The 12,723-nt window shown below is 39.5% G+C and overlaps 1 protein-coding gene across 1 annotated transcript in view; it reads right to left on the bottom strand.

Moving 5' to 3' along the window:
* Window positions 1-12,723, bottom strand: part of ROCK2 (Rho associated coiled-coil containing protein kinase 2) — a gene marked incomplete in the record, with an annotated part of 2,656,097 nt that overhangs the window by 662,826 nt on the left and 1,980,548 nt on the right. The window contains 2 exon segments of the mRNA XM_044082273.1: window positions 6,611-6,781; window positions 8,253-8,421. Coding sequence (XP_043938208.1) covers window positions 6,611-6,781; window positions 8,253-8,421 — 340 coding nt within the window.

Raw genomic sequence — 12,723 nt, 5'->3', positions numbered from 1 at the left:
AGATGAAGGCACTCCAGACTATATCCAAAGCTTCAGTGGTCAGGGACCGATTAGGGATCTACTCTATGAAGGGCATGGCCTTGTTCTTTATCAGTTTCTGCACTACCATTTCACTTCAGTTCTTATAAAAGATAAGACTGATACAATGCACTTCATGGATTGAGACTGCTGGTCTCAAGTATTCTTCAGAAACCACACTGCAAGTTTTCTGATGTACAATCTTGCCAGGGCACCACATGGATGGTGGATAACATATGTTGTAGGTTGCTCAAGAACTGTCCATCCATTAGCAAGGACATTTCTGACATGTCCAATAAGAAGGCAGTCAGGGATTCTGATTGCTCCTGTAACAGATAAGCTTCATTTTTCTTGATATACGGTAAAGCCCTCAAGAACACTAAGTTTCTGGCTAGGCACTGGTTGGACATCTGCTCACAAAGGGAGAAGCCAGTCTGCTGAGATGATCTAGAGTATACTCTAGTGTCTTCTGCTTCTCCACCAGGGTCCATCCCTGAATCAGATGATCATCCAAGTATGAGTAAATATGGATGAACCTGGTCCTGCAGTGTGTTACCACTGGGGCCAGACATTTTGTTGAAAGAAAAACAAAATCCCCTGGGTGTAGCAGCCTCCATATGTTTCTTCAAGTACCTCGCCCCTATGTTTAAGGATTTTGCATGAAATTTAGCACAATCAGAACAACTACAGATGTTGTGATGAAGCCATAAGCAAAACAAACAAAACGAGTGAAAATCCTTTATGTGGAATTTATCTAACACAGGACAAACCGTTATTTACTTTTTTGGACATTAATTAGAGAAAAAATTTCCTCAGCGGGGTACTAATCTGTCTGGAAGGACAGAATCTCTGGAAACATAAGCCAAATGGCAGACTGTAAGCATATAAAACACACATTAACTGCATCAGACTGCATGGCTAGAAAGAACTGACAATGGCGCCGATGGATGCCCTACTTACATCCTGATGTCCAGAAGTCAATCACTGGACATCCATCAGCTTGAGATGATGCAAAGACTCTGGAAATCATGTCAATTGAGGGCTTCTGCACGTCAGGAAGACCCAGTAATCAATATCTCCTGGCCAGAGAGGACACATTCTATAGTTCCTGTGTTAACACATCTGCTAGGACAAGGCCAAATAGGGCATTCCCATATCTGACCAGAAGCTGAAGTTTATAAATACTGAAGATCATTTGCAGAACTGATCTGAGGTTATGTCTGTCCAATGCTGACAGCAGCAGGTCAACCATCTTCATGTCTCAGTGCAAAGCAAGAGATGGGAAAGGGTGAGGGGAGAGTGGAGGCTGAAGAAGTCGTTCTTGCTGGTGCCTGGGCCCTGGGGACACTTAGGCCTCCAGCTTTCTTTTTGTTGCCATTTTCTCTTCTCTACAGCCTTCTTACCATTGATCTATTTTCCCTCGGTCCTACTTCTAATAGTAAAGGGCTTGCTTGGAGGGGTACTTCTTATTGTATTTTGGAACGGGGGTAGTGAAATGTGCATTGCCAATCTCGTGGGTTTCCCTTTATCCCCCAATCTTTTGAAAGTGTTGTAGAAAAGGGCCTCAAACAATGATTCATTATCTAAGGGGGCATTAAGGAGTTATCTTCACATCTTTGGGCAGGGACTGAGTCCTCGGTCAAGAATGTCTTCTGACCACTAACTCCATAGAAGGAGCTCTGGATGTGGCATCCATAGCATCGTACCCACATTTTAAGTTCATACGTTCACATCTGTAAAGCAGTGTAGACGTGGCTGATAACAGAATCCCTCAAGCCCTTATCCTGCACTCCCTGATAAAATATTCTACATTTGCCTGAGGACATGTTCCTGCTATTTCAAATCGTGGATCTGGGTTAGTGAAGTAAACACTTTCTTCTCATATCTCTCAAGCAATCTGCTCTCTCTGTCATTTGGAAGACTCCTGCATCTTTGAGCCAGTTTTACTCCACTACAAGATTTCAGGTAGACACTATCAGTGTCTACTATAAAACATTTCTACAAAACCGTAATAGGGTCCTGTACACTACAAAAGCAATAAAAATGTTTAGGTTGGGTGAGGTGGGTGCACTCCTCTAGGGAAATCACTTCAAAGGTATCTAAGACTGCTTCTTGGGCTGAAGGAACAACTACAGGTTTGGAGGTCCAGCCCCAGAAGGGCCTGGTACCTAATCTGGAAAGCAGATGCCTTGTGAAATTGCCACTGGAAATGCTCCCCTCATAAATAATATACCCAAATAGCAGGTCCTCTGGGGTCGGGCAGGGGCCAAAGTACTCACACTGTGTCATAGGCAAGGGGAAAAACTTCTGTGACTTGTACTACATTTTCTCCTCCGGGTTTAAATCATCAGTCTCTCACAAGGGAGACTTCTGTCTTACATTTGCGTGGAGGGACTTCAAGCATAAAGCATAAAGAGCTGTTCTAAAACAACTGAAGGAAACCATGAGCCAAATAGCCCAATCCTTGGAAGGAGGCTGGCTAGGGTTAAAGGCAACTGACTTGCTTGGAATCGTAGGAACTGCAGAACCAAAGTTTACGAACCCAAGGAGGATACCTTCCTGGGTCTTGACATCTTTTTGGCATGAACATTCTCTTCAACAAGGGCCATGGGGAACCCAGCCTTCCCTTCATTTATAATTAAGTGGTGTCACAGTGATCTCATTGGGAAGTGTTATTGAATAACAGCATAGTGGTCTTAGGAATCATATGTAATAGGCATCAAGACCAGGAGCGGTCTGAATGCCTTCACAGGACTAATGCCCTTGGATCTAGTAGTTCAAAGGTCTATTCTGACTTATCCTTTGAAACTTGCTTACCTGCTTTTGTCTTTTTTGAAGCGGCATCTCTGCCATCCTGATTTTGCAATTTTTCAACATGGTAAACTGGCCTAAGAAGGCTGCTAGTCTCTTTTTTGGTCAGGGAAAGCTCCCTTCATTCTCTTAACAGGTTCTGGATGAAATCTCTGGCAAATCCAAAAATTACAGATATCACACTCTAGACCTAGACATTACACACACTGGTCAGCATAACTGCTATAAACAATCTGATGCCTGCAAGCACACCTGTTAATTTTCTCTGGAGCATGCCCTACACCTCTATAAATGGCATTTGCTCAAATGGCATCTGTTACAGCAAAATGTCAACAGGATAACTACAACAGAATTTTGTGATAATATGGTTAGAAAAACTTCCCCAATGGAGTACCTACCTGCTCCAGTTTTTTAGTTACAGGCTTAGACCAAAGTCAGACTGAGATGCACGTTCTTGATGCAGTCATTAGCATGACATGCAGAGAATTAAATATAGTGTGGGCAGATGCCATTTATACACAAGATACAAGAAGATGCCTAAGGTAAGGTGAAGTCAGTCTGCCCACAGGCAGAAGAGTTGCTCCACTCAATGTCAGATTAGATGTTGGACTCAGCCTGCTGCATACAACCCTAATATTATGACTGCAACAGTGACCCACAAGAACAGCCTCAATTACCTAAGCCACAGAGTGGCCTCTGAAATGAGTCTTAATTTGTCTCTTCTTATTTTATGCAACACCATGTAGAAAAGGGAAAGGGTGAGAAAGTTTACAGGTGATCCCCACCCAGGTAGAGGACAAGGCATTCACTGTCCATGTTTCTCTGTATAGATATCTTGAAAAGACTTTCTTCAACTGACAGCACACCCCTGCCATTTCCCTCCAGGCATTGGAAAGTGTTTGGATCAGGCATTCATATATGACTGTTGGATATGGGACCTGCTCAAACTTGTCTGCCACTGTATTCCTGCTGGAGGGAATGTAGGAGGGCCTACAGGTGGAAGCTTAGCTGAAAGGTAATGTCCAAGGTTGCCAATGATAGCTTGCACAGCTGGTATGAATGAGTAACCCCTATTACCATGGTACTGTCTGAAAATGCTTTTGGTGTCCATGACTGCCAGTCTGTCTTGAATGTACTTAAGATTGGAATGAGGGAAATCCTCTCTTGTAGGTTATGTATTTTCTGTAATGGAGGGACTCAACCTGCCTTGGTTCTTGTGTGACTGGTATGAGGGCACAAGCTGAGACCTGAGGTACATGTGGTCAGAGTTTAGGGACTACAAAAGGCATCCCCTACACTTTTATGAACACCTCCTAAATTCCTTCTTGACTGGGGGAAGATTACATGTAACAATTTTTACTGTGGGCAACAGGGTTAATGCTGCACATTTTGTGATACTGCTACATCTTTTAAGTGTACATCTTGGCCAATGGTAGCATCAGGTTGAAGTCTTACAGGCACAGCAAAAGACCTTCAAAAACATCCAGGATGATGTGATTGTCCTCTGGTTCAAGTCTGAAAAGATGGATGGCCTTGTCCTTTATAATGAACAGCTTGTTTTTTTTTCTATGTCCAGCAGGACTCCCATGAAGATTTATATACTTCCCTCTAATAAAACTCAGATTGTGCAGATTCAGAGACAGCCACAAGCTGGTTGGGCAATGAAGAGAGTAACTCAGAACACTATTTGTATTTTTCCCACTCAGGTGGCTAAAGTCAAACAACTGTCAAAGTATGGAGAAATATGGATTCCCTGGGTCCTAAAGTGAGAAAAATCCAGTGCTAAGTATTCAACAAACAGAATGGTTCCAACAGACAGACCACAGGACAATGAGGCAGACTAAAAATGTCTGCGTGCTGCTAGGATAAATCTGATGGTGTGGGAGAAATTTGCTAAGAATATTTGTTATGGTCGCATGGAAATGGGTCTGGCCTGGAGGTTTCACTTACTTGGCCAAAGACCTACATAGGTGTATGGGAGGATCAGTGTAGTCAAAAAAATTATGTGGGACTGGGAGTGGACAAAACTATTACTCACCAGATCTGACATATGCAGAACTGGCAAGATTTTGATGGCCTCTCACTCCTTTCCGATTCATTCTTTCACCACTAAATTCTTTGGCTTGCATTTTCTCCAGTGTCTATGCTCCTTCTTAACAGAAAACGTCTGTTTGTAGTCACATGTAGAGGGTTCTTCACTGGGTAGGACACACACCTCTTGTGCCAGCACTATTTTTTAATATAAGAGAAAGGCCTGTAAATTCTGGTCTCATAAGAGAGGCATTTCCTTACTGAATGTAGCCCAGGTCTCACAGATGGAGACCAGATGGTTCCACCTCCCCTAGACAAAAAGGCACTGCAAATGGTAACATTTAAGTGGAAAAAAGTTTTCTACAGGTACATTCTAATAATTTTTTTTCAAGAACATCATGCACCTCAGAAAACAGCAATCCACCAAATAATCAAATTTCAAACAATATCATAACTATAAGCACATTTACCAGTTCTGTAATAAGAGGAGGATGTTCTCAAACTGATCACTTATTCTCTGCAGTGGCAGATTAAATATCAATCAATTGTTATGGCAAGAAGTAACTGAAAATGGTAGGACAGCTCTCCTTTTAAGCTGTGCTTGGAATCAATGACCTGATCTAGGAAAGGAGTCCAGCGTTGCTGACTTCAATGAAGTCATGAATGTCACACAAGAAGGGTAGTTGTCTGCCTTTGGCTAATTCCCACAGATTAAGAGATTGTACTGCAGTTGTGATACTTATGATGAACATCTGACCAAAGCAATCTACTATGCATGCTAGCACCTTTATTTCAGCACTTTAAAATTATGGTGTGGTATACACTGGATTGATAGTTCCTTGTTATCCCGCAAGAAGTAGAAAAGCTATATAACACACATGATACACAGAGAGTAAAATAAATACAGGTTACTCTAACGACTCGTCACTATGATAAGATTTTGAGACTTCAATGCAAGTGGCAGACTGAAAAACTTTTCAACATTCAAGACACACTGGCATATTTTTTTTTCTTACTGAAGACAACAGGACACATTTCTATTAACACCATCAGACAGCTTTTCAATGCTTGCCCCACCTTTTGTTGTGCAACAACCAGTGAGGTTATAGCTAACAAGGTACCATAATGACATGCTCATAAGTTCAATTACAGACATCAGAAATACACTCTGATCAAGTAATTATATTAGGATTTCAAGCTCATGTTACTCAAAAAACCACTACATTGTCATATTTCAGACAACTGCACTCAAAGCAAACGTGATTTCCATCCTCAAAAGTCAATAACCATGTGAAAGAGGACAATGAAGTTGAATTCCTGTGGATTATGAAGAAAATCATTAAAATAAAAATGCTTACCCAACAGCACAAACAAAGCTATACATAGCATAACAAACAGAACACTTAATGAAATGCACCATGCAGGCATGCATAACATTTGCCCATCCTCATTTGAAATGCAGGGCAACTCAGACTCCAGGCCAAATGAACGCAAGTTTCACTGCCATATAAATACAGTTAATACTTTACTTCAAATTCTAGTTTAACAGCACAGACTTAGAAGCCATTTTTACTTAGTTGGAGCACCTCAAATTTATCATCAGCCACCATGTTAAGAAGAGCAGTGTTTTAGTGGTCTCATCACATACTACTGCAAACAAGAATTATTATTTATTTTACGTTATTTACATTATAAAAAAAAGCCAAAGAAAAAAAGGACCAAGCTGTAACAACCCATTTTCACAAGTCACCTGTATTCTTATCAGTCTCTGAAGGTTCATCTGAGCAAATTGTTTCGTCTTCAGAGTCCAAATCAGAATCATGGGGTGAAAGGGAGGGCTTAGTGGCAATGCTGACAGTAGTAGAAGAGCGCTTATAGGAAAATGATAAGGATTCCGATGTGTGTGACTGAGTAATATGAACTGGAAGCACAGTTAGAAGGAAAGGGTACAAATAACAGCATCAAAAGGAAGAACAATCCATTAGAAAATTGTATAATCAGTACACTGTAATTAAAACTGTTACATTTACATAAAAGTTCAGAAAGCAGGAAATATTCTTTCATGACAAAAGAAAAAAATGAGTTGAATAAAACACATTAGTAATATGTACTGGAAGCACAGTTAGAAGGAAAGTGTACAAATACCAGTGTAAAAAGGAAGAACAACCCCATTAGAAAACAGTATAATCAGTACACTGTAATTAAAACTGTCACATTGATATAACAAAAGTTCAGAAAACAGGAGATATTGTTTCGTGACAAAAGAAAAAAAATGAGTTGTATAAAACACATTAGGAAATTAACTCTGGAACACTACAGTATAAACCAGCAACACAAAACTACTAGACTGTGTCTGGCACTTTGGCACCACAGATAACCCATACTCAAGACAGCCAATGAGGTAGGGGATTAGACACAAAAGGATGGGTGTGAGTAATCTCTGGTCATAGGGGAAGGTGACAGTTAAGCTTGCTGCACTCTAGCAACACCCAAAGGAGTGCAGGTTCACTGCCTGTGACTCTGCAAATGCTGTACCAGCTACCCAGGTAACACATGACTCTGGGTAGCATGCATGCATGTGCCTACTGGAAGCTGCCACTGTATAACACAAAGTATACCAGGTTGTAATGAAGACAGTCTGCAGGACCTGATTCTTATGTCCATAAAAGAGCAAAGGAGCAGATAAGGCTCACCGCTCATGACATGAATGGGTGGAAGAGCAACTTGCCTGGACCACTGAAGCTTGGCTCTCACCTCCATAGTGGAAAGAATAGCTAAATGGGTGAAGGAAGGGGAATCAATGGACTGAAACTGGAGACCCAGTTATATGGCTTACACAGGATAGGTAATGAACTGACAAGCAAAGGTAAACAGAAATTGCTGTTTTTTAATAAAATTCTTGGCATAATTAATGTAACTTAACATAACGGAAACAGGGCAGTGAGATTCAAGTGACAAAGAATTAAACTATGAACTTGTGTTTACCAACAAAAGAATGAAACACAGCAAACATGACTGCAACATAAACACAAATGTCTGTAAATTGAAGTAAAATGGATTCTAAAGAACTCGCATCAGGTCACACGAACAGGAGGAGGTGGCTTAATTATTTATAAGCAAAATGATTAAGCAATTTCATACAGAAAGAGTGGTAGGTTAAATGGAATCTGCAGAAGGAAGAGAGAACATGTGATAAACATGTCTGGGACATACAGCAAGTAGTAAGTTTGGTAAAGGTAGGGGAAATAAAGGTGGAGGACTGGACAGTTTTGGTAAGTTGAATAGAATATAGAGGACTAGAATACTTCTCAACATTTTCTATTTATGTGAAATGTAGAACTGTGATATATCCTCATGTTTCTGGCTATTTAATAAAGCACTGAAATATTTACCAGGAAATCCGTCATCTATGTCAGCATCTCCTGGTCCACTGCCAATACTGGTAGTATCAAGCCCAATATGTATTGTCTGAAGCTGTGACCGGAGCTGTTCGATGTCACTGTCTTTGCTGTCTAGTGCCATCTGCAGTTCAATCCTTAACTGACTTTCTTCAGATATTTGCTGTGAATATAAAAATTACGTTCATTAATGTACTATATAGTGCCATCTGCAGTTCATTCCATAAATGACATTCTTTAAATACTTGCTGCAAATATGAAAATAAGTTCATTAAACACATCTATTAAAGTTAATTTATACCAGTTACTCTCTTGATACAACGAACGAACGAAGACGAACAACAAATAAAAATCAGGAAACTGCATACAGCATTAAAGAAATTCTGCCCCCTAAGATAAAACTGAGGAACTTTAGCAGTTACATTGTAAAATTTGAAAGAAATTTACAAACAATTTAGTAAATAATTCTTGGGAGATGAAGTTAGCAAAACTCCATACCACCACTACTTCTACCATAGGTGCCATAAAAACATGTACTACAAACTGATAGTAGAAGTTATGAACATTATTCAGCATTCAAAACAGACTTTTGGTTGGAAACCTCTTTGAATGACTTACAGAAAAAGCTCTCGCAAACCTGGGTGGAGGGGGACTTGAACTTCTGCAGCCAGACCAACTCTGAGAAAAAAAAAAAAACACTTGAAAATGCAGTAATGGAAATTAAAGTCTGGACAGGCAGATGAAACTATCAAGATCTTTCTGCACTTTTCTCTCACGATGTGTGAAGAATCCTCTGCAAAATGGAGAAAAGGTTATGTATGAATCTTCAATAAATGGACAGGGCATCCACAAACAGCTTGGCAAGAGTTAGGAAGAATGAAAGCTTTGATTCTGTGATAGTAGTAAAGAGGTTCACATCTGGTCATTTCCAGAGATGAAAGACTTTGCGGATGATTCCATCCAGGAGCTGTCATTCTCCAGTCAAATTCTCACTTGGGAGATACTCGGCCATAAAGAAGAAACCAGTCTTAGATGCTCAAGTTCAAAATCTTTTTTTAAAACACCTTTATTAAATTTCTACTTGTGACACAGGGCAAATTTACATTTATACAAAAATAATCAAACTGTATTAACAAACTAACACTAACAAACATTATACTTCACATATAATGCTATATAGCCTAAGCAACACTACATAAATTATTCAATTACTGCTCCTTTTCTTCAAACAAGAAACATCTTTATTAAACCATCACTTATAAGCAATCATACATTTATATAAATGAAAACAAACCACATTGACATACTCCCAGTTGCAAGCATTTTACATCACAAACCATATTGACACACCACCTGCTGCAAACATTATACATCATTTATAATCTACCCAATCATTTTCAGTCAAACATTACATAGCTCATTTAAGCCCTGCCTTCCTTTAAATCTCATTCCTCTCCATATGTATTGTTCCCAAAATTTCCATTTTCCTATGTAGCTTGCTCCTACCCTTTTCTAAAGATCTCAATGCAAGTTGTTTTATCTCTCGGACTATAATCACTACTTCTAATATACTTGGCTTAGACTTTGATTTCTATTTTCAAGTAACTGCTTTCTTGGGAGCCAACATAATTCTGATTCTGTATCACAGCTCAAAATAATCACCAGCCACGTCACATGCATCCCGCAGGGAGTCCGCCAAATGACTGCACTCCCAGAAAATGCTCCCAAGTACTTCTTTCGTCCCTGTCACACCTCCAACATTTGCGGTCTACCCAAGGAAAAATTCTCTGGAGTCTACTTGGGGTATAAAAATATCTCCATAAATATTTCCAAGTAAAAATCCTAAACTTTTTAGACTTTGTTGCATACTTGGGGGAGACACATATATCCTCCCACTGTTTCTTTGTGAACTGCTTATCCAATCTCTCTTCCCAATCCTTTCTAACCTCCTCTGATTAATTCTTATAGTCATCATGCAACATTTTATACAGTCTACTAATTATTCCTTTTTTAATGGCAGCCTTTGTTCTAGATTCTACTAAGTGCTGGTCTTTCGTTTAGGACCCCCCCCCCCCCTTATTTCTTTCTCTTTGCCTGTACTCTGATATCAATCCTAGATAGGGAAGGCAATCTCTGTAACCTGCAGTCCAAATAAATTCTTGGCCTCTTCCCAGTCTATTAACTTTCCCTCTCTGGTTATTTGCTCCCAATACCTTGGTTCCTTTGCCAGTTTTCTCCAATAAATTCCAGCCCCCTCTTGCCTATCATCTATATCCCTAATTACAGTCATCCCTATCTGCAGAATCTCCTTTCTCCATTCTCGTGTTGGCTTAGATCTTAGAATACTTTCTGCTATTTTATGGATATAATGTTATTCTCCTTAAAGGTCTGCATCCAAAATTCCAGTCTCTCCTTGTTTCTTGAGCTTCCTTCATTTCAGTGTCATTCCTTTCCACTTTGAAATATAGTTTTTTGCTTGTGCTATGTGTAGGAGCCTATGTGTAGCTCTAAAATATCCCTTCAAATTGGGTAATCCCAATCCTCACGTCTATATTATATTATCGTACAATGAAAATAGCGAATGCTATTTCATTGTACTGATAATATCTAAACAACAAAATATCAAACAAACGGAACAGCAAATTTTTTCCCAGGGAAAGAAATTCACTGCTCCATTAAAAAAAAAAAAAAAAAAAAAGACAAAATAAAAAAAAAAAACTTAAACACAAATGTAAGTAAGGGGGCTTTGCCCCCCACACTCCCAGATGTGAGGGGCTGTCCCACCCACACCCCCCTACTTAAATATACCAACTCCGAGATCGCAGCATAGTGGAGGAAATGGCAAAGTCCCGAAGACGGCCCACTGAATTTTTTTCCCTGGGAAAAAATTCAATGTTCCGTAACTTTGCTATTTTCCCATTTCAACATTGTCATATAGACCCCAATCCTCTGTGTTCTACTGGAAGAATTAGCTTATCCTACTTGACTCTTGCCATCTTCCCCTCCCAGATGAAGTCCTTCATCTCTTTATTAATTGCTATCCACAACTTCTCCTCTGGTTGATAAAAATGTGCCTGAACTGTGTATAAGACTAAAGGGACTAAAAACATTTTGACTGCTTGTATCGTACTATCTATATAGCAACGCTCCCATTTTCTCAGTTTTTGTATTATCTTTTTCTTTAGTCTCTTCTCACATATCCTTAGCTGCCACACCAGAATAATTTTTATTCCATACTCCTAAATACTTCATTTTATCACATCCCCATGAATATGGATATTGCTGAACCAATCTGTGTGTGGGTACATAATTTACCACTACTGCCTTTGTTTTAGCTTCATTAATTTTGTATACTGAAAATATATGAAATTGTCTCAAAATGTTCCACAACACTGTAATGCCTCTTGGTATACCTTCATATGTTTGAAAGCACATTCTTCAAATGTGAACATATGCAAATGCATATGTTTAGGCGAACTCTGTCATGCCGACTTCCCTAAACGTCGAAATATCAAATTTTAACATTTCCGATTGCTCCACAGCTGAAACAAGTGCTACCATGTGTCAAAAAAGGGGTCGAGATTTTGTAATTTGGTGCTTTGGTTTTCCCGATTTTGGAATTTCGCGGTTTGCAGTTTGCAGCAGAAGTTTCGAAGATGTGGCCGTCGAACATATGAAGGTATACCTGTCTCTCTCTGGTTTTGTCGGGTATAAAATAATATCACTTGCAAATAGAGCCAGCTTTTCTTGACCACCATACCAAATATATCCTTGAATTTCTGAGTCCCTTATTTTCTTTGCCAGTCATTTTAAATATAATGCAAACAAAGGGGAAAGAGAACACCCCTGCCTGGCTCCTCTGCTCAAGCAGAAATCATCAGAAAGGACACCGCCCACTTTAATTTTCACCTCCGATCCCTCATTTATCCTCCTAATCAACCATATAATTTTTTCAGGAAATGCAAATGCTTCCATTGCTCTGCTCAAAGCCCCAGCTTACTCTGTCAAATGCTTTCTCTGCATCAAGACTCACCAACAACAATGGTATCTTTTACATTCTGCTTCCCACTGGATCAGCAGTGTTCTGTAAATGTTGTCAAATGTTTGCCTCCCCTCCACAAAACCACACTGATCCATATCTATCAATTTTGGCATCATTTTTGCCATTCTTTTAGCCATTATAGACATGAACACTTTAAAATCATAGTTTAGTATTGAAATGAATCTCTATCCTCTTTAAGTATTACAGCTAGCATTGCTTTCTTCCAGGATGTTCATACTCCTTCTCCTCTTAAAATACTGTTAAACAAAACCTTCCAGATCTTCATGAGTTTTTTCCCTCCTAGCTTCCAAACTACCACAGAAATATCATCTATTCCTGAGGTATTTCCTGTAGGTTGGTTATACATCGCAATTTTTATCTCATCTCCTCCTATCCTAAACATTAGTAATTGAGCCTCATCTA

The sequence above is a fragment of the Protopterus annectens genome, chromosome 1.part1 (genome assembly GCF_019279795.1).
Source record: "Protopterus annectens isolate FY-2018-M chromosome 1.part1, PAN1.0, whole genome shotgun sequence".
Taxonomy (NCBI): domain Eukaryota; kingdom Metazoa; phylum Chordata; order Ceratodontiformes; family Protopteridae; genus Protopterus; species Protopterus annectens.
This window is presented reverse-complemented; position numbering and strand designations above follow the sequence as displayed.